The sequence below is a fragment of the Eptatretus burgeri genome, chromosome 13 (assembly GCF_056783735.1).
Source record: "Eptatretus burgeri isolate ZD-2024b chromosome 13, Ebu_testis_v1, whole genome shotgun sequence".
Classification (NCBI taxonomy): Eukaryota; Metazoa; Chordata; class Myxini; order Myxiniformes; family Myxinidae; genus Eptatretus; species Eptatretus burgeri.
Window position 1 is genome coordinate 31,210,987 of NC_140973.1, and position 25,107 is coordinate 31,236,093.

Genomic DNA, 25,107 nt, shown 5'->3' on the forward strand with positions numbered 1-25,107 from the left:
GGTGGAGTTGGGAAGAAGAAGAAGTCGTGGTTGTTGGTCGTCGTCGTGTGCGTTGGAGTCGGAGCGGAGGGGACGGAGCTGTGGAGAGGCGGCGAGGGCAGACGAGGGGGTGCTCGCGTCGTGCAGGGAGCTGCACACCAGGGAGGCCGACGGCGCGACCTGGCCGAGGTGGAGACGCTCGTCGCGGGACTCGAGGCAGAGTGGAAATCCTCTATACCCCGAGCATCAGCAACCCCCTCCTGTTTCCCCCCGCGCTGAGATCGTGCGACCAAGGGGGCCCCTTTCCCACCCCCTACCAGACACTGTCCGCGAGGCCCGCGGAGTTGAGGCACCATCGCCGCTCCGCGTCTCATCACCAGACGGGTAGGCCCGACCCGGTCTCGGCCTCAGGCCCGCCTCATCTTTGAGGGTGTTCTTTTCCTTGGTTTTGGGTATGTGTTGTCGGCGCCGTCTGTGAAGTAAAATTGTATAAGTGTTGCCGTGTGCTCGCGTAATCGGTATTAGATCTGCATTGTCGCATTTGCTTTTTGTGTAAAAATTGCATTGTGTTTCTCTTCTTTTCTATGATTTTGGTGGAATTGTATATGTGCGCTTTCCGTTCATCGCGAATAAATGTGCTTTGTGTTGAACTGTTTCCCGCTTCGCTTCGTCATTTCTTTCATTGAATCCTCATCTTGCTTCACGTAAAGGGTTGGTAGTGGGCTGAATACGCCCGATAATTAATCGAACCGTCGAGGCCGACGATAACACCGCTCGGTTATCCCGATAGTACGGAACGGGTCGCTTAAGAGGCCCGTGTCCGAAGTCGACCTGCGGCGAGGTGCGATCGCCCGGTCTACCCTCCGCGTGGGTACTTAGGTAGGTCGAATTTGGCGAGCAACCCTATCCCACGCGGGGGCTGATTGGCTCGATCGCGGTGAGACCGAAAGGTCCACCCGTGACTGGTTCCCGGCGTTAGTCCGAGAGGGTCACGACTGGATTGTCCGTCCGGTGGGCGACGTGCCGCGATTCGAGTTACGTGGCCGTCAGCACGCCGGCGGGCGCGAATCCGTAACAATATATATATATATATATATATATATATATGTATATATATATATACATATATATATGTATATATATATATATGTATATATATATATATATATATATATATATATATATATATATATGTATATATATATATATGTATATATATATATATATATATATATATATATATATATATATATATATATATATATATATATATACATATACATATATATGTATGTGGTATCGAGATTGGAAAAAATAGAGTGAAACTCGAAGGGCACTCGGTGTAGCGCATACCTCCGCCACGTAATGCCTGATCCACGAGAACATATCGGACCCAATACATTTTTGAAATATTATGCTGTACAGAACTATATCGTTTTTGGCCCCATCTCTCAATAGTGAAGAATCACTTTGAAAATTCAATAATTCCCCAAAGTTTTGGATCTTCACCAAAATTGAATCAATTATTCCTTGTCACACACCCAACCTGTCCACAAAGTTTCATCCAAATCCATTCACAACGTTTTGAGATATCATGCTATAGATATGGTTTTTGGTCCTATCTCCCAATGAAAAAACATTTTATGAAGATGAAAAAAGACGTGGGGATGGAATCCCCAGAAAACAACCAAACAAGGAAGGAAGGAATGATGAGGAATGTTAAGGTAGGATTGACACCACAATGCAACAGCACAATCCTTTTTTGGATTGCCATCATGAAATATTTTGACATTTTTTTTCATCTCAATCCCACAACAAATAAAATACACAATTACACCAACCCAAACTACAAATGTACAACTACCTCTAACATGGACATCTTCATACAATTGTTACTCTTGCCACCGATATCAAAAGTAGGACTACTTGTTCGAAGCTCACCTGGATCAGGAGCAACAGTCACTCAAACCCCCCGCAGACCCCTTACACCCTGATTTTTTTTTTTTTTTTAACGCTGTGAACAAACTTTGGTATATTATGGATGATGAAGTTTGTGGCCAAGTTTCATCAAAATTATGTGGTTTGTTCAAACGATAATGACTGAAGTGTTTACAGATTCACTGACTGACTGACTGACTCACTCACTCACCAATAATAGGTATTTGCTTTGGATTAACTTCAGAGAAGAACAAATACCTATTTTGTGGGGTAGGGTCAACCCCTCCTTTGATGCTGTCAATAAACTTTTGTTAGGCATCAGATATGAAGCTTGTGTCCATATTTCATCAAAATCATGTGTTTGGTTCAAGCAATAATGACTGAAGTGTTTACAGACTCATTGACTGACTGACTCACCTACGGACACTGCTCGATCGCTTAAGCTCACCGGGCTAAAGTCCAGGTGAGCCTAAAATGTCAAAAGACGTCGTGATGGCAATCCGTGAAAGGATTGTGGTGGTGTCATTCCATGTCTTATTCCTTCCTACCTTGTTTGGGTTTTTTGGGGGGATTCCATCTCTACATGTTTTTTCGTTTTTATAAAATGTTTTTTTCGACTTGTATACTAATAAAATAGCCTGTGTGTCTGTGTGTGTCTGTGTGTGTATATGTGTGTTTGTCAGTGTCATAGCTCCATGACGATGACAGCTAGAAACTTGAAATTTTGTACGCATACTCAGAACCCAAGGGTGTGCACCGGGGTATGATTTTGTTTTTAATTCGGTTTTTATTGAAAAAACAAAATGCTTGCTTTTTCCATCATTGAGAATGGGTACTTTTGCTGAATGCTCAAATGATAAATATAGTTATGGGCTGGGCACACACACACACACACACACACACACACACACACACACACACACACACACACACACACACACACACACACACACACACACACACACACACACACACACACACACACACACACACACTGGAGATTCCTATTTAATAAGCTATGTGCTCATATAAGAAGGCAAAACAAGATTTTTGAAGAGTATTTAGAGGAGATCGAGGAAAATTAGCAGAGGCAATGTAGGTTGAGTTGTGAGCAATCAGAGGATTTGTAACAGTTTTATGCTCTAATGAGACCAAACCTGAATCTTAAGCTCATGTTCATCATTGCTTTTATTATCATTAACAGATTCTGCAGATTCAGCCCAAACATGGCCAACACGTGGAAACGGTTACCTTCATTGAGCACAGCAGCTGTGAGTGCAGGTATGTCAGTCCATTGGTTGATCTTCCAAATGTTATAAAAAGGAATGCATATTAAAAAAAATTACACCCCAAGTGATGACTTGATAATGAACTGGTGATGACTTGATAGTAGTGATGACTTGATATTTTAACCAGACTCATTAGTAATAGAGGTGTAAAGCAAAATCAAGTCATGCAGGTAAAAAAAACAAAGAACTTCAAGAAAGTATTCAATTTCTCCTAAACAACAGTTTCTTCACATTTGGCAACAGGATATTCCAGCAGAGAGTGGGGATACCCATGGGTTCAGATCCAGCCCCTTTTTTTTGCAAATTAATTCCTGCATGTGTATGAGTCTGATTGGGTCCAGCACATGTACAGGAATAAACTAAACTGCGAAGGTGTGGAAACATCTTTATATTCATTGATGATTTACAAGCAATTAATGATGGGTTTGTATTTGATCAGCTTCATGATGATGATATATATCCAAAATAACTCGAATTAAAAAAGGAAAATGAAACACTTTTATTTTTTGGAATTACAAATCGATATCAATAAAAATAAATTACATGCCAAATTATTTAATAAACGAGATGCTTTTCCATTCCACATTGTACGAATGCCTTTCTTAAACAGCAACATTCCTAAGAAGTTATTCTTTGGTCCAGTTGCAGGTGAAATAATTGGGATTGTGAGAGCAACCACACACAGCACTGAACTAACTTATCAATAGATTAAAACAATTAGTTAGACATATGCTAACCTCAGGACCTAAAGTTAGCAGATGAAAACAAGTTTTCTTTAAGATCATGTACTAAAATACAAGCCTGGTGTTGGCGCAGTGGTTAGGGCAGCGGCTTGGGATCCAAAAGGTCCTGAGTTCAAGCCCCGTTGGGCCACTGAATTAATACACCAGGGGGTTGACTCAGCCTGTCATCCTTCCGAGGTCGGCGAAATGAGTACCAGTATACTGGGCCGGTGTATACCCCGGTTAAAATAGGTGTACCATATCCCTGTGTCGTAAGAGGCGACCAGGGTTGCGTCAGGAAGGGCATCCGGCGTAAAACATGTGCCAAATCACTATGCGGATCATACGGATGATCCGCTGTGGCGACCCCTAACGGGAGCAGCCGAAAGAAGAAGAAGAAGATCATGTACTAAAATATGCAATTTGGTGTCTGTCTGTCTGATCTCAACCAAACTTGACAGGATTACTAAGGGTCGCACGATGGAGGTTGGATGGACTTCATTTGCCCCCATCCGCAAGGGGTTTTTTTCGCCTTGGACAAAATCCATGATAAGGTGTACATCCGTGTTAAGATAGTTTATCATGGCGTTTTTTTCCAAGGCTTTAAAAGCTGAAATTCGAAATCTGATTCCATATTTGATGATCAGAACTCATGGCTTTAATAATTTTGTCAATCTAGAGTGAAATCAGAAATTTTTTTTTTGGAAAAAGCGATCCCCCCCCCCCCCAAACCCAATATAATTAAATAATAGGCCCTGGCAGGATATGAGGTAAAATGGCTCAAAACAGAAGTGCTATATTCACAATCACTCTGACTTCCCTTTCAATTTTCTCTTCAGTGAAAAAGACTAAGGTTGCAGCCCATTGGCGTCACAGGAACACAGTTTGTGTAGGCCCTCGGCTCCAGGCCTTCCGGCCTAATGTATAATTACTTCATGGCCCAGTGGAATTGGAATCGATCCAAGCTATATAAACACGATGTATTATATATGCACAAAAGTAAGAGCCATGTTTTAGCTTTGTTACATAACCCGAGTTGCCTTTTTTTCGAGACATCAAGCAATCAAGACAGCGTTCGATACACCGCCTGTGTTTTTTTATTTTTAAGTTATTATTTCAGAAGTGAATGAGGCTGTGCTGATATATCACTCACGTTATTATTTTTTTAATTTTAGGAGCAATCAAGGCTGGGCTTATACACTGTATGTTTGTGCATTTCACATTCATGCCTGAAGCACATCAAAGAAATCCCACTTAACGTTTTGACCCATTTCGACCTGTTTCTTTTTCACATTCCCTTATTGCAGATAATTCATTGGACGTTATCCATAACTTTGTGTGTATGGTTATCTTCAGTGTCGTGTTGAGATTTGTGCACCCGTAATTTTGACGGGCAATTTCCCCTCGTTTATACAAATACATTATGAAAAATAAATAAATAAATAAGTGTATACACACAAATTGAACCCCCTAACTTGACGGTGCAGCAGGTCACAGATTGAGTCCCATCACAGCACTTACTGCATGATCTGTTCGCAAAAAGTGTCGTCTCCCACACAAACACATTGTCTCGACTCTGATGATCACCAGTTATGAGGTTTGCAATCATGAATAATAGGCATGCAGTTTGGAATAATAAATTCACCTTGAGCACACTGACCCGATATGTGACGTGACACTGACATCATAAACATAAATTATGCTAACACATCACTTCCAAATGAGCTTAGTATGGTCACAAATCAATGATTTGCAGTATGTCTTCCTGATGAGCTCACAAGGGCGAAAAGTGGATCGGTTGCTCCGCTTTTGTATATTCATGACCATAAAGACATAAATCTCAGTCTGCACAGACCTGAGTGCAACATGGACACGGTCCTAGTTTGAAGATGATTTGTTGGCATAACCTTTGTGCATGATGTCAGCGTCATGTCACAACTAGCATGTGTGTGGTGTGTGGTGTGTGTATAAAACCATTTTCATTTGTTGCTAGGAGACACAGTGCAGCATGTAGAAAAATATATTGTATATAACCATTTGAATATTTGAATAACAGTTTGATTCAGGGGTAAGTGGAGGTGTACATGTTGGGTGGAACATTATGCTTAGAAAACGACTATGGAGTGAAGTAATAAGCATTTAAAAGCCATACCTTTTATTCTCAAACTTTTTCATAACTAAAAAGAATGAAAAATATGCCAAAATACATCACAAAAGTACCAAATCAAGAGACCGCAAAATTGCCGATGTGTTCATCCTTAAAATGTTGATAAATGTCATCATGCCGAGCACAATAACAGATGAAGCAATAACAATGATTCCCAACTGAAGAAAGTGACATTCTGTCTTGGGTATTGCACCTGTACCATAGCAATTTTTTTTTTTAATCAGATATAAAAATGAATACACCAGAAAAGTGCACTGAGGTGAAGATGTCACGTTGGCATGACAACACACGGCCTGGTTTTGCACGCCTATAATATGGTCGCTTTAGCTTTGTGAAGATGGTACAGTGTTTCGTTCCAGATTGTAATTACCAATCGGAGAGTCATACCTGCAGCATTTATCGTTTTCCGAAGGAACCAAGTGTTGAGCAACAGTGGATTGAAGAAATAAGGTGATTTATTGCTGTTATTCTTTGTCTTCCGTCTTCTCTTGTGCTGTAGTCCTGCATAAACACACCTAAACGGTTTACCCACATTTTCCTTTTCAGCACCTCAGTGTTGACTCACTTAATTTTTTTCCAAAGGATCATTGATCAACTTTAAGATCATAGGCAATAACTTTAAAAAAATTTAAATAAATGACAAACCTGGGCAGGTCTGTAGCCAGACCCAACCACGAAAGAGAAATGAAATATCATTCGTTTATTGACGTGCCCTCGGTTCCATTATTGGTTGGGGGTCCATTGTGAATTAGTTTGTCTTATGCCTTGAGGGCAGTTTGCATTTTTGTAAGAATTGGCCTTTGACACGCTTCAAGATTGCTGGGAAAAGATCTTCTTGTGGAAAGGCCATCGCTGCTGCTATAGTTGACAGTGAGTGCCCCAGAAAGAGAGTGGAATCTCTATATGTGGGAGAATTGTGTGCTCAGCCAGTGGGTCACCCAGATAGCTCCGATGGCAGAGCACTGGTATGGTTCACCAGAGAACCTGGGTTTTATTCCTGAGTCTGGGTATGTAATTTTCCCACAAATACATATCTTTTCTTGTTCATTCATAATACAGTATAGGTACGTATATATATATATATATATATATATATATATATATATATATATATATATATATATATATATATATATATATATATATATATATATATATATATATATATATATATATATATACATACATATACTCAGCAAAAATAAAACTTGACACTCATTATTTGTCAAATAGTGTTTAGAAACTTTTCTTGAAATAGTTCTTGTTGTGATTATGGTTAAAGGCATTGTCGAGGGCATTACTTCACACATTCATTCTCCTGGTCGGGCCTACGTAGCACGTAACAGAGCACTGCACGCTAAAATCACGTTTCCACGTGACACAAGTCACGTGGCCTATTGATACACCTGCAATTGATCTCAAGGTAGCAGAGGAGAGTATCATTTCAGAAAAACAAGGTTTTATGATTAATTATTCGTTAATTTGCAATGCCACGACTGTCAAACATTCAGCGTGAACGTGCCATTGGCATGCTGAATACGGGAACATCCGTCACTGACGTTGCGAGGGTTATGGGATGCAGTCGACAGACCATCCATAACCTCCAGACACGTCTCCATCAAACTGGCACAACAGCTGACCGCCCCCGTCCTGGTCGACCATGTGTTACGTCACGCGCAGAAGACCGACAGATTGTCTTACATCATTTGCGTAATCGGTTTGTCACTGCCACATCCACTGGGAATGAATTGTTTGGAGGTCGAGTGACTGCCCAAACCATTCGAAATCGCCTGCGCTCTGCTCGTCTTCATGCACGGCGGCCATATCGTGGACCAATTCTAACCCGTTTCCATCGACGCCAACGTCTTCTTTGGGCACGACGGCACCTGAGATGGACCCAGCGAGATTGGAATAGGGTTGTGTTTAGTGATGAATCAAGGTTCACACTAACTTTTGCTGATGGAAGGGTTAGAGTGTGGAGAAGACGAGGAAAATGCAATGCCCAGTGTTGCGTACAGGAAGTGGATCGCTTTGGGGGCGGTAGCGTTATGGTTTGGGGTGGTATCAACGGTCATGCTCGATCCCGACTCATTGTCATCCAGGGAAACCTTAATGCGACACCATACAGGGATCAGGTGCTCGTTCCAGAGCTTTTACCATTCATGGCAGCTCATGGCCCAGGTCTGACTTTTCAACAGGATAACGCCAGACCTCATACGGCCAATTTAACAACGAATTTCCTCAGGGACGCTGGCATCAATGTCATGGAGTGGCCCTCAAGATCTCCTGACCTCAACCCCATAGAGCATGTGTGGGATGTGTGAGGCAGGCGGCTCCATCAAGTAAGGAACCCTCCACAGAACTTGCAGGAGCTTGGTGCCATGTTGGTACAAATATGGCGGCGCATTCCCCAAGCTGTGTTCAGACGCATCATCCAATCCATGAGGAGACGTTTTATCGCAGTTGTGAACGCCCATGGAGGACACACCCGATATTGACATGATTTCATTAAGTTGTGACTCAGTTTTTGATCATGGACATTGTCGTCGCATTTCCGGTGGAACCGATTCCATGACAAACATGATCTGTATGCTATAGCATCTTTAATGACAAGAGAATTGAATACAATCGTTATTTCAACCCTATTTTCCAAAGTGTTCAAATTATTGACTTTGAAACGTGTGTAAAGTTTTTATTTTTGTTGAGTTTATATATATGAAGACCACAAGGGGAAAACCAGAGATGTCATAAGTCAATTTTGAAGAAACTGAAAAACAAAGTTTCAAGACTTTGGTGGACTGTTTAATAACTGTCATATAGATTTCTTTTCCAGTAAAAGGAAGAGTGGTCATTGGCTGATCAAATTAAGCATGTAGCATTTGCCAAGCTTCTGTGTTATTTAATTTAATAGCAAAGAACGAATCAATGTTGCAAACTGACATCACTGGTTCTTCCCTTGTTTAATAATTGCCATGCAATTTTAACCCAGGATGTGTCGCAAATTCATGCTTGTTGGTTATTAGCATACATTACATGACTTTGGTGATCACAGATTATTTTTTTCAACATTAAACGGTCATTGTTTTTTTGTTTGATTGGTGTTCAATGCCATACTCAAGGGTATTTCGCTTATATGACGACGGATTCTCCATTTCTTACTCCGTTCTACTTAATATGGAGGAAACCAAGGATAAACCACCCCCGCGATAGCCGAAGTCACCTCATGTGACTCCCTCATATACCTAAGCAGGATGATTGGGTGGTGGGTACATCAAATGAGGATGGGTACTCAGATGCGCTAACCATTAAGCCATGGCGTGGGTCCCATAAAAGTCGCAATAAAGGTTTGACCAGGCTTGAACCACGATATGTACCAACTACGGAGCCCATGATATAACCAAATAGGCCATTGTAGTGCTCAGAGTTTATGCTGTGAAAGTTTTACAACCTTTCATTTTTTAGTTTCTGAACTCTGAATATTATGGTGGAACAGTTAACATGAATGAAAGGGAGATAACCAGGAGTAAAGTACTGACAACTCTGGGTTTCTACTTGTTCAGCTTTGACAACACTTGTTTTTTCATTGCACGGCTAAATTTTATACCATATAAATTATGTGACACCCCTGGTTATTTGTTAAAGTAATATTGTGAGAGGAAACCTTATGTTGCCAACTATTGGCAGGTGCAATAACCCTGAAATTTATATAAAGTGACATCTCTGGTTTTCCCCTTATGGTCTTCATATGTATCAATGTCATATGTATGTATAGCTAACCCCTGCTTTAGCGGGGAAAATGGCCTTTAAATGCTTGTGTGTGTGTATGTGTGGTCTTCATATGTATGCAGACGTACATATATATATATATATATATATATATATATATATATATATATATATATATATATATATATATATATATATATATATATATATATATATATATATATATATATATATATTGTTACGGATTCGCGCCCGCCGGCGTGCGAACGGCCACGTAACTCGAATCGCGGCACGTCGCCCACCGGACGGACAATCCAGTCGTGACCCTCTCGGACTAACGCCGGGAACCAGTCACGGGTGGACCTTTCGGTCTCACCGCGATCGAGCCAATCGGCCCCCGCGTGGGATAGGGTTGCTCGCCAAATTCGACCTACCTAAGTACCCACACGGAGGGTAGACCGGGCGATCGCACCTCGCCGCAGGTCGACTTCGGACACGGGCCACTTAAGCGACCCGTTCCGTACTATCGGGATAACCGAGCGGTGTTATCGTCGGCCTCGACGGTTCGATTAATTATCGGGCGTATTCAGCCCACTTCCAACCCTTTACGTGAAGCAAGATGAGGATTCAATGAAAGAAATGACGAAGCGAAGCGGGAAAGCAGTTCAACATAAAGCACATTTATTCGCGATGAACGGAAAGCACACATATACAATTCCACCAAAAGCACATAGAAAAGGAAAAGAAACACAATGCAATTTTACACAAAAAGCAAATGTAAAAGCGAAGACACAATGCAGAGCTATCCGACTACCGAGCACACGGCAACACTTATACAATTCTACTTCACAGACGGCGCCGACAACACATACCCAAAACCAAGGAAAAGAACACCCTCAAGGATGAGGCGGGCCTGAGGCCGAGACCGGGTCGGGCCTACCCGTCTGGTGATGAGACGCGGAGCGGCGATGGTGCCTCAACTCCGCGGGCCTCACGGGCAGTGTCTGGTAGGGGGTGGGAAGGGGGCCCCCTTGGTCGCACTATCTCAGCGCGGGGGGAAACAGGAGGGGGTTGCTGATGCTCGGGGTAAGGAGGATTTTTACTCTGTCTCGAGTCCCGCGACGAGCGTCTCCACCTCGACCAGGTCGCGCCGTCGGCCTCCCTGGTGTGCAGCTCCCGGCACGACGCGAGCACCCCCTCGTCTGCCTTCGCCGCCTCTCCACAGCTCCGTCCTCTTCGCTCCGACTCCAACGCACACGACGACGACGACGACCAACTCTTTTTTCCCAACTCCACCGACTGCGAAGTCTTAACTCACTCGACTGACGAACGCGGCCGCTTATATAAGCCCCGTGGCTTCGCCTTTGACCCCCTGCCTTCGACCTTTCACCTCGCTCCCCATTGGCCCGAGAAAAAGTGGGCGTGAATGCATTTTGATCCATGAATTTGCATATAGCGACCGCCCTCCAACACCCTGGAGGCGGGGCCAAATCGCCCCTCGCTCACCGATTGGACGGCACAAAAGTGGGCGTGTGTCGTTTTTGATCCGTTTTTGGAGCGGAAAATCCGTGGTTTTGTACACGCTGTTCGGCGCGCGCCCTGCACGAGTCCAATACCGGTACCCACAAGCGGCGCAAGAACGGTGGCGATGCGACGGTTGCGAGGTGTGACGGGAAAGGTCGTGGCTGTTGTGGTGAAGCGGCGTTGTGGTGGGTGGTTGATGTTGTGATGACTGTTGAGACGCGGTTGGCGGTGGTAACAATGGCGGTTGGTCCAAAATAAAGATAGCAAAAGAAAAACTGCTATCCTGAAGAGTCGCAGCACGCATGAATGACATTTATTCCCTCTAGACAACGGGTTTGGGCATAACTACACATATACTTACGGAGATATCTCACCTAAGGGACCTGAATGGTGGTTTGCGAATTTGGTAACCACAACACTACCCCCTCCCCTTTTTACAGACTCGTCCCGTGTCGTCAAATTTTTCGTGTGCCATCATGTGTAGTTTTCCCCTAGTACATTTTACCTACGGATCCCTGAGTGCGACATTCATGGTATTCGTGTCCCCAAAATAAATAACCTGAGGGCTGCGTAACTACCTAAACAAACTCACTCACACGGACGACTTAAATAAAATTGCCGGCGCTAAGACAGACATGCCGGGGGCGCACTCATATTTACAGTACATCTTAACCTTAACTTACAAATTTTACACTAAACCATGGCCCAGGATCAATGAACTCTGCAAAAGAAAAGCAGTTAGCAGGGAGCCAGGCTGCTCGCATGCAGTCTCTGGCTCAAAACAATGCAGGTGACAGGGAACGTGGCTGGCTGCTCACACGCAGTCCAAGGCCTTCCTTTTTGAACTGAACGCAGTGAACCACAACGGTGCACGGGCTGCACAAACGTAGTCTCCGTGCCAGCTCAAGTGGCACACGCAATGAACACAACGAATGGATGGAGGAACACAAACACGGTGCACGGGCCGCCACTGCAGGCCCGTGTTGTAGCTGCCAACAGGGCAGTTCTCGCAGCTTGCAAACTGTTGCCTTGCGGATCCTGGCGCACATGGAAATGAACAGGGGGGGCAAAGCAAAATTGAACGGGGCTGGTGAACGTGGGCAGTAGGCATGGCATGGCAAAGGCAGCAGGCAAACAGCCCGCAGAAGAAGGCCGCTGCAGGCAAACACAGCCGGCAGATGAACTGGCCGGCACAGGCCTTGAAGAAAAACAGCCAGCAGATGAACTGGCCGGCACAGGCCTTGACACAAAACACGGCCAGCCGATGGCACAGGCCTTGCAGCACAGCAGCTGCAGACGATCCAGCCGGCACAGACCTTGCAGCAAAACAACAGCTGCCGATGAAGTTGGCCGGCACAGGCCTTGAAGAAAAATAGCCAGCCGGCTGAAGTGGCCGGCACAGGCCTTGAAGCAAAACACGGCCAGCCGATGAAGTGGCCAGCCTTTGCCGTTCAGTGGAGGTTGGTGGAGGGAGTGCGGTGGTGCTGGCCACTCGGAAGGCGGGCTCGGACCTACCTACCTGTCTCCCTCCCAACCTATCGCCTTTGCCTGTCACTGTACATACCCACTCCCTTAATTTGTCAAACCCCAATTTAGCCCCAACTTATTTTTTTGTTGTTTTTATTTTTACTTCCCCACTATAAATCGTCCCCTAACCCCCTTTTTTTTTTTTTTTTTTTTTTTTTTTTTTTTTTGTATACCTTGGTCGAGGCTCGTATGAGAGCTAACACACAACTCACAGCAAGGAGGCATGAGACAAGAGGGGCGGGAGTGGAAGGGACAAAAACATTGGGGAACAGAGACAGGTGAACTGTTGAAGGGAGAGGGATGGGGATGGGACGGGGAACATGGCGAGGGGAAGATGGACATTAAAGGGACTTTCAGGAAGGAAAGCAGGAGAATTGAAGGAAGTGGGCTTGGGTGGATTATCGGGGGTAGAAAAGATCGAGGATTTGGATGGGGGAAGATAAGAGGTGGTGGTGAACAGCTGTTTTGAAAGCCTGGAGGGAAGAATGGGAAAGAATAGAGTGAGGAAGTTTATTCCAAAGGCGGGAAAAAGAGGAATGAAAGAGTGAAGATGAGCAGTGATTCGTGATTTTGGTAGTTTTACCAGAAGGGGGTTGTTGGCGGACCTTGAGCGCCCTGTGGAAATGTGGTTGGGACAAATCACAGAGAGAGCAGGGGGGCAAGGCTGGAGAGGAGTCGGTAGAAGACAGAAAGACCACCGACCAACCTGCGGTGATTGAGTGAGAGGCCCAAAGACTCAGCTTCATTGCGGGAGATGCCAATGATCTTAAAAGCCCTGGTTTCGACAGCGTGAAGTCGAGAAAGGTGGGAGGCAGGAGCACCAGCCCAGAGGGGAGAGCAGTACTCCATCAGGCTACGGACAAAAGCTTTGTAAGTGGTCAGGAGCTCAAGAGGGCCGAGGAAGGACTTTGCACGACGGAGGATTCCCAGTCGGCGACTGGCTTTTGAGGCAAGGTTGGAAATGTGACTTTCCCAGGAAAGGTCATGGCAGATAGTGAGACCCAGAAGCTTGAAAGAAAAGACTTCTTCCAGAGGATTGTTGAGAAAGTGGATGGGGGGTTTTGTAAACGGTCCTTTCGAAGAGACATAGTGAGAGTGTGAGATTTGTCTGGATTGAAAGACATGTTCCACGTGTTGGACCAGTTTGTGATTTTATCCAGATCTGCAGTGAGCGAAGAAGCTGCTGCTTGCCGGTCTGAGGGATGACAGATGGTACGGCAGAGGGTGGAGTCATCGGCAAAGAGAAATAGAGGATTTTCCAGAGAGTCCGAGAGATCATTGATGAAAACCAGAAAAAGAACAGGGCCCAGAACGCTACCTTGAGGAACTCCAGCCTGCACAGGAAGAGGGGATGAAAGAACTCCATTTAGGGCCACACGTTGACTGCGACAGGAGAGGAAGTCTGCGAGCCATGAGTGGAGATGGCCTTGAATACCATGGGAAGAGAGTTTGGTGAGTAGGGCAGGGTGCCAGACTGTGTCAAAAGCACGTGATATGTCCAGGGATACGGCTCGGATTTCCTGTCTGGCATTGAGGACCTCCATCCATTGATGGGAGAGCAGTAGCAGCATATCTAGGGTAGAGTGACCTGGTCTGAAACCAAATTGATGATTGGAAATCAAGCCATTGGAGAAGAGGAAGGATTTCATGTCTGAAGCGATGATGGATTCCATAACCTTGCTGATGATTGGGAGAAGGCTGATTGGTCTATAGTTACAGGGATCTGTTTTTGCACCTTTTTATGCAGGGCAGTGATGTTAGCAGATTTCCAAGCAGATGGCAGATGACCTTGGGAAAATGAGAGGGTGAATAGAACAGAGAGAGGGTGAGCAAGAGCAGAAGAGCAGGCTTTGAGGACACGTGGGCTGATGCCGTCTGGACCGGTTGCAGAATCTGACTCGAGGTTTGAAAGCAAGCTCTCCACCTTGTCAGGAGAAAAGGATACAGAGTCCAGGGACAGTTGGGTGCGACTGGGTAAAGTGGGTAGAGATAGTGATGGGTTTGGGACACAAGATTTAGCTGCAAACACCGAGTTTAGACATTCAGCTTTATCACGTGTGGAATCAGCAGTGCGGCCATTTGAGGTAAGGGAGGGGATGGAGGGGGAACATACACCAGAAACAGATTTGATTAAACGCCACCAGGATTTTGAGGAGGGAGAGAGGTTTGAGAGTTCAGACTTGAGATGAGAAAGATGTTGTTTTCTGGCTCTCCTGAGGGTAGCTACACACTTGTTCCGAGCTTTGTGGAAAGAACTGAGATTGCCCTCAGTTGGGTTTGCTTTCCATGAGGCAAAGGCAAGTTGTTTCAGGACAACTGCCTCGCCACAAGCTTCAGTAAACCAAGGGCGGGAGGAAGGGTAAGACAACTGAACACGAGAGGGGATAAATCTGTGCATGAGGGAGAGCAAGTTTCTTTGAAAGAATTCCCAGGATGAGTTGATGTTTGAGAAAGTAGTGATAGGAGACCAGTCTGTAAGTTTGATGGCTGCTCGGAGACCCTGCCAGTCGGCTTGAGTGAAATGCCAGACTCGACGGCGGTGAGGTGGTTCTCTGATAACAGCCAGAGAGATGTCCACTTTAACAAGGACGTGGTCAGAAGAACCAATTGGAGCGAAGGAAGAGCAGCAGATATTGTCAGGGAAATTTGTCAAAATCAGATCCAGAAGAGATGGAGTACCATTGGTTGAGATCCGGGTCGGGAAGTTGACTGATTGAGTCAGTCCCAATGAGTCACAGAAAGCTTTTGCTGATGTCCCATGGCAGGTGAGAGAGGTACCCACACCTAGCCAACTGGCGTGATGACAATTGAAGTCGCCACATAAGAGGAAGAGAGATCGTCTTTGTTCGTCTTTGTTCGGGTGGACCTTTCGGTCTCACCGCGATCGAGCCAATCAGCCCCCGCGTGGGATAGGGTTGCTCGCCAAATTCGACCTACCGAAGTACCCACGCGGAGGGTAGACCGGGCGATCGCACCTCGCCGCAGGTCGACTTCGGACACGGGCCACTTAAGCGACCCGTTCCGTACTATCGGGATAACCGAGCGGTGTTATCGTCGGCCTCGACGGTTCGATTAATTATCGGGCGTATTCAGCCCACTACCAACCCTTTACGTGAAGCAAGATGAGGATTCAATGAAAGAAATGACGAAGCGAAGCGGGAAAGCAGTTCAACATAAAGCACATTTATTCGCGATGAACGGAAAGCACACATATACAATTCCACCAAAAGCACATAGAAAAGGAAAAGAAACACAATGCAATTTTACACAAAAAGCAAATGTAAAAGCGAAGACACAATGCAGAGCTATCCGACTACCGAGCACACGGCAACACTTATACAATTCTACTTCACAGCCGACAATACATACCCAAAACCAAGGAAAAGAACACCCTCAAGGATGAGCGCGCCCTGCACGAGTCCAATACCGGTACCCACAAGCGGCGCAAGAACGGTGGCGATGCGACGGTTGCGAGGTGTGACGGGAAAGGTCGTGGCAGGTGGGGTGAAGCGGCGTTGTGGTGGGTGGTTGATGTTGTGACGACTGTTGAGACGCGGTTGGCGGTGGTAACAATGGCGGTTGGTCCAAAATAAAGATAGCAAAAGAAAAACGGCTATCCTGAAGAGTCGCAGCACGCATGAATGACATTTATTCCCTCTAGACAACGGGTTTGGGCCTAACTACACATATACTTACGGAATTATCTCACCTAAGGGACCTGAATGGTGGTTTGCGAATTTGGTAACCACAACAATATATATATATATGTATATATATATATATATATATATATATATGTATATATATATATATGTATATATATATATATATATATATATATATATATATATATATATATATATCTATATATATATATATATATATATATATATATATATATATATATATATATATATATATATATATATATATATATATATATATATATATATTTATATATATATATATATATATATATATATATATATATATATATATATATATATATATATATATATATATATATATATATATATATATATATATATATATATATATATATATATATATATATATATATATATATATATATATATATATATATATATATATACTAGCTGAAATACCCGGTAATACCCAGGAAATTTGCCCTATTTTCCTCACGCTAGTTAGACTGAGGCATTCGTTGTATGGAGAAAATTAGGAAGGCTTCTTTTATTCCTCAGATTTATGGAAGGAAGGCTTTCCTCATTCCTCATGCTGCCGTAATCCTCAGAGAGGTCATAGTTGAAGGCGGCCTTGAGCCACTCAATGTTTCTAGCAGCAGTGGCCACTGTCCTTGATGTCCTGCCAAAACCCGAACCGAGAAAGCTGGAACGTGAGTTTTGTGCTTCTCTCGCCCGTCGGTGTGACGCAATATTTGCAGTTAGGCGACGCTCTCTCTCTGCAGCCGACTCTGCTTGCCTGGCTCGTTCATGAGCAGATATATCAGCAGTAAGACGACTCTCTCTCTCTCTCTCTCTCTGCAGCTGACTCCGCTTGCCTGGCTCTTTCATGAGCAGATCGATCAGCAGTTAGCTGCTGCCGTGCACGTACAGTTCGAGAATTCAAATAACAGGAGGAGAATGTGTATGTTTAAAAAGTCAACGAATACAAACATTTTGTATTTCAAAAAACCCTAGCGTTTTTAACCATGAAGCCTTTTGTTATGATTAATACACCGGCGCACTATTCGAAAGCCATTTTTTTTTCTAATGGAAATTTTATTTTATTTATATATATATATATTTTTTTAAATATACATTTTTTCATTTTTATGGAGAGCCACTGAGTGCATCCTGGAGCTGAATGTTAGTTCTATATATGTGTAAAGTTTCATCAAGATCGGTTCACTGGTCTAGGAGCTTATTCGTTACATAAAAACAGACGGACAGACAGAAGGACTGCCATTGAAATAGTAGATATACATAATATATAGAAAAAAATATATTTATATTGTTGCGAATTCGCGCCCGCCGGCGTGCGGACGGCCACGTGACTCGAATCGCGACACGTCGCCCACCTGACGGACAATTCATCTTGACCCTCTCAGACCAACGCCGGGAGCTAGTCATGGGTGGGGGTTTAACCTCACCACGATCGTGCCAATTGCCCACCCGCGCAGGATAGGGTCGCTCGCCAAATTCGATCTACCTAAGTACCTGCGCGAATGGTCGACCGAGCGATCGCACCACCGCCACAGGCCGACTCCGGACGCGAACCGCTGAAGCGGTCCGTTCCGTGCTACAGTGATAACCGAGCGGTGTTATCGTCAATCTCGATGGTTCCGATTAATTATCGGGCATATTAAGCCCACTACGAACCCTTTACGTGAAGCAGGATGGAGGGTCAATAAAGAAAAGACGAAGCGAAACGGGAAAACAGTTCACACAATGCACATTTATTACGCGACACATGGAAAGCACACATATACAGCCAAACAGTCAAAATGCACATATAGCAGTTAAAACAAAAGAAACAATGACGCAGAGTTACTACCGACTTCGCACACACACGGCAACACTGATACAGTTCTACTTTACAGACGGCGCCAACACACATTTACTCAAAAGCAAAGGAAAGAAGCCACCCTCATAGACAAGGTGGCAGACGGGCCTGTAGGCCAATATGCGTGCGTGACCTGAAGGAGCGGCCAGGCCCGCCAGACCCGGGGGGTCCTTGCCGCGTCCTCGTGACGCGTTGCCGGACGAGCCGCAGATGTGGCCGCGTGGCTGTGCCCCGACTCCGTGCTCCTTGGCGGGTTTCATTGGCACGACGTTTGGAGTGGGGTGGGAACGGGGCCCCCCTTTTGCACTATCTCAGCGTGGGGGAAAGGGGGAATATTTGATGCCCTGGGGGAGGAGAATGGCTGGCTGGCTTGGGTCCCGCGACGCGCGATCTCCCACCGTGACCTCGTCGCTGACCGCCATCCTTCTCGCCTCGGACCCGAGCTCCTTTTCCTCTTCCCGCAACTCTCCTCAGACGACTGTAGAACCCAACTCTATGCCACACCGATGACTCGACTCACTCTGCCCTGCCGATACACACTGCTACTGCCACACTCTGATACTATTCGCCTTGCGCTCGCCGTTTTATAGGCCGGCAGGAGAAAACAATATGCAAATATCCGGATCAGGATGACCTCGGGGGTGGAGCTACGCTCGCCAATTGGATGGAGGAAAAGTGGGCGTGAACCTCCCCTGATCCTAGAATTTGCAGATATGGATTTCACACAGACGCGCCTGGAGGCGGGGCCAAGCCGCTCCGTGCTTGCTAATAGGACAGAGGAAAGTGGGCGTGTAGCGTCTGTGATCCGAGTTTTCCTCGGAAAGGCCGCTATTTGCACTCGCGGCTCGGTGCGTATCACTGAACGAGCCCAAGACAGCCCGGCGCTCAGTGTTCACAGGTGGTGCGGGAATGGCCGTAGAAGGAGAGAGGTGAGGGTGGTGGAGGGTTTATCGGTGGTGGTTTGATGGTTATGGTGCCGTTTGGGAATGACGGTGATGCGATGTTTGTGGGATTGAGTTGTGAAGGTAAAGGTCGTGGCTGTTGGCGTTGTTGTTGTCTGAGGGTTGGAGCTTGGTTGTAGTTGGTGATGATGGCTGCCGTGGTGGTTGAGGTGGTTGTGTGATGGCGGTTGAGATGTGGTTGGTTCAAAATAAAGATATAACAGAAAAACGGCTATCTCAAAGCGTCGCAGCCTGAATGAATCACATAAATTCCCTCGAGACAACGGATTTGGGGCTAACTACACATGTACTTAGAGATATCTCACCTACGGGCCCTTCATGGTGTAATGCGAATTTCCACAGCCGTAACACTACCCCTCCCCTTTTTACAGACTCGTCCCGAGTCGTCAAATTCTCGTGTGCCATCATGTGTAGTTCTCACCTAGTACGTTTTACCTTCGGATCCCTGAGTGCGACATTCATGGTATTCGTGTCCCCAAAATAAATAATCTGAGGGCTGAGTAACTAACTAAACAAACCCACTCGTACGGACGACTTAAATAAAATTGCCGGCGCTAGACAGACATGCCGGGGGCGCACTCATATGTACAGTACATCTTCACCTTAACTTACAAATTTTACACTAAACCATGGCCCAGGATCAATGGACTCTGCAAAGAGAAAAGCAGTTAGCAGGGAGCCAGGCTGCTCGCATGCAGTCTCTGGCTCAAGCAATGCAGGTGGCAGGGAACGTGGCCGGCTGCTCAAACGCAGTCCTAGGCCTCCCCCTTTTAAATGGGCTGCGCAAATGCAGTCTCCTTTGCGGCTGCCTACAGGGCAGTCCCTGCAGTACGCGCGACGATCTGATGCAGCAAACAACGTTGCACGGGCCGCCAATGCGGTCCCGTGATGCGGCTGCTTACAGGGCAGTCCCTGCAGTACGCGCGATGATCTGACGCAGCAAACAACGTTGCACGGGCCGCCAATGCGGTCCCGTGATGCGGCTGCCTACAGGGCAGTCCCTGCAGCTTGCAAACTGTTGCGACGATCCTGGCGCACATGGCAATGAACAAGGGGGGACAAAGCAAAATTCAACGGGGGGCAAAAAGTAGATGAGGGCAGTGGGCATGGCATGGGAAAGGCAGCTGGCAAACACAGCCTGCAGAACAACGCCGTTGCAGGCAAACACAGCCAGCAGACGAACTGGCCGGCACAGGCCTTGTAGTAAAAACAGCTGGCAGATGAACTGGCCGGCACAGGCTTTAAAGCACAGCAGCTGCAGACGATCAGGCCGGTACAGGCCTCGCAGCAAAACAACAGCTGATGAAGTTGGCCGGCCTTTGCCTTACAGTGCAGTTTGATGGAGGGAGTGCGGTGGTGCTGGCCACTCAGAAGGTGGGCTCGGACCTGCCTACTGTCTCCCTCCCACCTATCGCCTTTGCCTGTCACTGTATATACCCACTCCCTTAATTTGTCAAAACCAATTTAGCCCCAACTTATTTTTTTTTTGTTTTTATTTTTACTTCCCCACGATAGATCGTCCCCTAACCCCCTTTACTGTCCTTGTTCGGCTAACCTATCTCGTCACCAAGCCTACTCCCAACCCAGACATTCCCTTCCCGGAGGGGAACAAGGGAGAGCTAGCGTCCTGTGTCGAGGCCCAACGAAGCCTCAGGATGGCCTCCCCAGACTTCAGCGATCTAACCCAAAGTGGGTCCAGCGGCCCACAACGAGAGCGAAGGGATGGATGGTGCGGAGGGGTACATCTCCTAATCTACCCTAACCATTATCTCTTAAACCACCCCGGGGCTTTCAACAAGTGCCTCGCGCTTAAACTGTTGGTTCTAACAACCCAGATTCCCGTCGCCTGTGTTGGTGTCCTCACAATTTCGGGCCTCGCCCCCCAATTTTCTTCCCGTGCCCTCACACGGTCTCATGGCTGGGACGCGTGGCTCCCCTTTACAGGCACTACCCTCTGCCGATTCTCCAGCTATGGCACCCCCGGGCACTACACTGCCTCCTAGCCTACCAGCTCCCTAAACACCGGGGAGTGCCCTCCCTGGCGACTCCCCTGAAACGCTCACGTGGCAGGCTGGCTTCCCGGGCCCCTTTCCGAGGGTCGCCCATGCCCAGTACACTGCCCCCGTGGCTTATGGCGCCCCGGGCCGCCCGCATCATGCGGGCGCACCCGTGCCCACTACACTATCCCGGCCCCCCATGGGCCCTTGGCCTACCGCGGCCGACTAGCCCGGTGCCCGGGGTACCCACTCAGAGATACTCACCTTTCGCAGCCACGCTCCCAACCTGTCAACAGGGCTCCTGCACCCCTCCAAATGGATATCGAGCCTACACTCCCACCAACAGCAAAACGACTTCCATTTTGTCAATTTAACTAACCCAGCTAACTGACCCCGGGGTCCCTTGGGCGGGAGTCACCCCTCCCCCCAATCACTCATCGCACCATGCATTCCCCATTCGCTCCATTCACATAGACCCGCTGGCCTCACTCACTCATCATGTACTCACCTCACAACTCTTCAACACACACACCGCTGAACTCTGCCATCCTTCTAACTACCTCTCCTAACTACCTCGTGCTCCCACGTCGTCCCTTAAACTACAGCACGTTTCATTTAACACTTACGTAGCTAAACTACGTCCCTTCTACACATCCAAAGTCTGTCTCTGTCTTCAAATCCTTATCCGCAGGGGGACTTCATCCCTCCCGACTGGGCTCGTGAACTCGTTGCAAGGCTCTGCGAGCCTTGCGCATCTGCGGGAGCGGCTGTTCCAGCACCGACTCCTCCGGCAATACATATCCATGAGGGCGTAAGGTCGCCCTTGTAAGGTCTCAGGCGGTCCGCGTGGACGATCCGGGGAAGGGCCCGTGGTCCCATTTTAATTTTTAGGACCACGTCACTGATTTGCACCAGGACGACCCCCAGGCCCTGCCAAGGTGAGGTGAGCTTTCGGGCATCTGCCCTTCCTCCGCCGGGGGTTAAAGAACCAAATCTTCGCCCCCGATGGGTATTTGCTCACCTGGCTCCGGTGGTCGTACCTGCGCTTCATCTTTATGCCCGCCTGTTGGAGCTGGTGTCGTGCGAAGGCATGGACCTTCTCCATGCCTTCCTCCAACCGACGGGCATAGCCCTCCCCCGGGGGCCTATCAAGCCGCTCAGGCGTCGGACCGCACAATAAATCGACGGGGCTTCTCAGCTCCCGTCCATACATCAACAGCACCGGACTACATGCGGTCGACCCGTGCTGGGACGCGCGATAGGCCATCAGGAGGTACGGGAGATGTTCGTCCCAGTCCTCCTGGTTAGTGGCGGTGAAGAGGGCCAACTGTTGGACCAGGGTCCTGTTGAACCTCTCCACCATGCCATCAGACTGTGGTCTCAGGGGCGTTGTCCATGTCTTTCGAATTTCCAGGAGCCTGCACACCTTTTAGTAATTCGCTCTCAAAATTTCGTCCCTGATCCGTGTGCAGCTCCTGCGGAATCCCATACCGGCATGTAAATCCTTCTACGAAGGCCTTTGCCACGACCCCTGCTTCCTGGTTGGGGAGGGCAAAGGCCTCCGGCCATTTGGTGAAATAGTCCATAATTACGAGGATGTACTTATTACCCGAGCGAGTGGGGGGCAGTGGTCCCAAAATGTCCACGGCCACTCGCTCAAGGGGCCCCAACCTGATGTAGTTGGAGTGGGGCCCTCATCCACTGTGGTGGTCCCTTTTTCGCAGTACAGGCGTCGCATGCTCGACACCAGTTCTGTACATCGCGCCCCATGTTAACCCAATAGAACCGCCGGCGGACCCGATATTTTGTTTTGGTCCTGCCCAAATGGCCGCCGGCGCGGGTACCGTGCACCTGTTTCAAAATTTGGGTCTTAAACCCATCAGGGACTATCACCAGCCAAGAAGTTTGTTCGGAAGGAATCTCCACCCACTTGCGATATAAGATGTCCCTAATTTCTAGGGTCCTCTATTGAGCCCAGTATGCTTTTGTTCACGCTCCGAATGGGGCGATCTCCTCCCCACTGGGCTTCCTGTTTTCCTGGACCCATTTGTACACTGGCCCTATCACGGGGTCTTCCCGCTGGGCCGTGCTCCATGCCAATCCACCAAATTCCTCTCCCGCGGTTAGTGGCAAAGTTGGGCCTACCACCCGGGCCGCACGGACTGGGAGTTTCGGGGAGGTGTCTGCCAATTGGTCCCTCTCCTCATGTCTCGTGCAATATCTGCAGTTTTCTCCCAGACAGGGGGTTCGAGAGAGCGCATCGGCATTCCCATGAGCCTCTATGGACCGGCTCTATGGACTACACTGAAATCGTACTGCTGCAACTTTTCGAACCACCTTGCAATCTGTCCTTCCGGTTCCTTGAATCGTAAGAGCCATTGCAAGGAGGAATGGTCAGTCCGAAGCAAAAATTTCCTCCCGTACAAGTACTGGTAGAAATGGCTCACGGCAGACAGCATAGCCAATAGCTCCTTGCGAGTTACGCAATAATTTCGTTCGGGCCTACTCATGGCCCGACTGTAATACGCGATCACTCTTTCCACGCCCCCCTGTGTCTGAGACAAGACTGCTCCCAATCCTTCCTGGCTTGCATCCGTGTCCAGGGTATATATCCCGTCATCGGTGGGGTACGCTAACACGGGTGTGGATGTGAAACACCACTTTAATTTGAGGAAGGCCTCCTGGCACTCCCCTGTCCAATTAAATCTCAACCCCTTCTCCGTCAACTGGTGAAGGGGCCTGGCTATCTCCGCAAAGTTTACCACGAAGCGCCGGTAGTAGGAGCAAAGTCCCAAAAAGCCCCGTACCTGTTTGACAGTTGTCGGTACGGGCCACTCCTCTACCGCTGTAATTTTTCCGGGGTCGGTCTTCACCCCCTCGCGGCCTATCACGTGTCCGAGAAAGGCCACCTCTGTCGCGAACAAAGTGCATTTCTCCGGGCTCAACTTTAGCCCTGCCTGCCTGAGGCGCCCAAACACCTGGTCCAAATTGGCTATCTCCTGGGTGAATGTTTTACCGTGTACCAGGACGTCATCCAGATACACCAGGCATGACTGCCACGGCATGCCGCCTAGTACACGCTCCATCTGTCTCTCAAAGGTGGCGGGGGCGTTACACAAACCGAACGGCATCACAGTGAACTGATACAGTCCCTTCCCTGTGGAAAATGCCGTTTTCTCCTTCCCCGTCTTATCCATCTCCACCTGCTAATACCCACTCTTGAGGTCCAAAGTTGAGAACCATTTAGAGCCTGCAATGGCGTCGAGGGTATCGTCAATTCTAGGCAGGGGATAGGAGTCTTTGAGTGTCACGTTGTTCAGCTGGCGATAGTCCACGCAGAAACGCGTGGTCCCATCCTTCTTTTTGACCAGCACAACCGGTGACATCCAAGGACTTCCCGAGGGCTCAATGACACCTGCATTGAGCATCTTTTCAACCTGTTCATCAGCCTCCTCTCTTTTGCTCCATGGGAGCCTTCGAGCAGGCTGACGGACAGGCCGGGCCCCATCGGTGTGGATCTGATGTTGCACCAGGCCCGTACGTCCAATATCCTCGGGTGACAAGGAGAAGATCCCCATGTGTCGGTCGAACAGTTTGTATAAGGCCTCCCGCTGGGCATCCTCCAAATCTACACTACTCCGATTTACCATATCGCAAATGGGACCGGGCCAATTCCTAATCAAGTCTGGAGACTCCCTCTGGGGCCAGTCCGGCTCGACGTTATCGTCC

The 25,107-nt window shown here is 47.3% G+C and overlaps 1 protein-coding gene across 1 annotated transcript in view; it reads left to right on the forward strand.

The window, feature by feature from the left end:
• The window catches only part of LOC147014179 (uncharacterized), a 197,863-nt gene that overhangs the window by 120,250 nt on the left and 52,506 nt on the right, over window positions 1-25,107 (forward strand). The window contains exon 6 of the mRNA XM_085851944.1: window positions 3,122-3,198. Coding sequence (XP_085708070.1) covers window positions 3,122-3,198 — 77 coding nt within the window. The remainder of the gene's footprint in view (window positions 1-3,121; window positions 3,199-25,107) is intronic.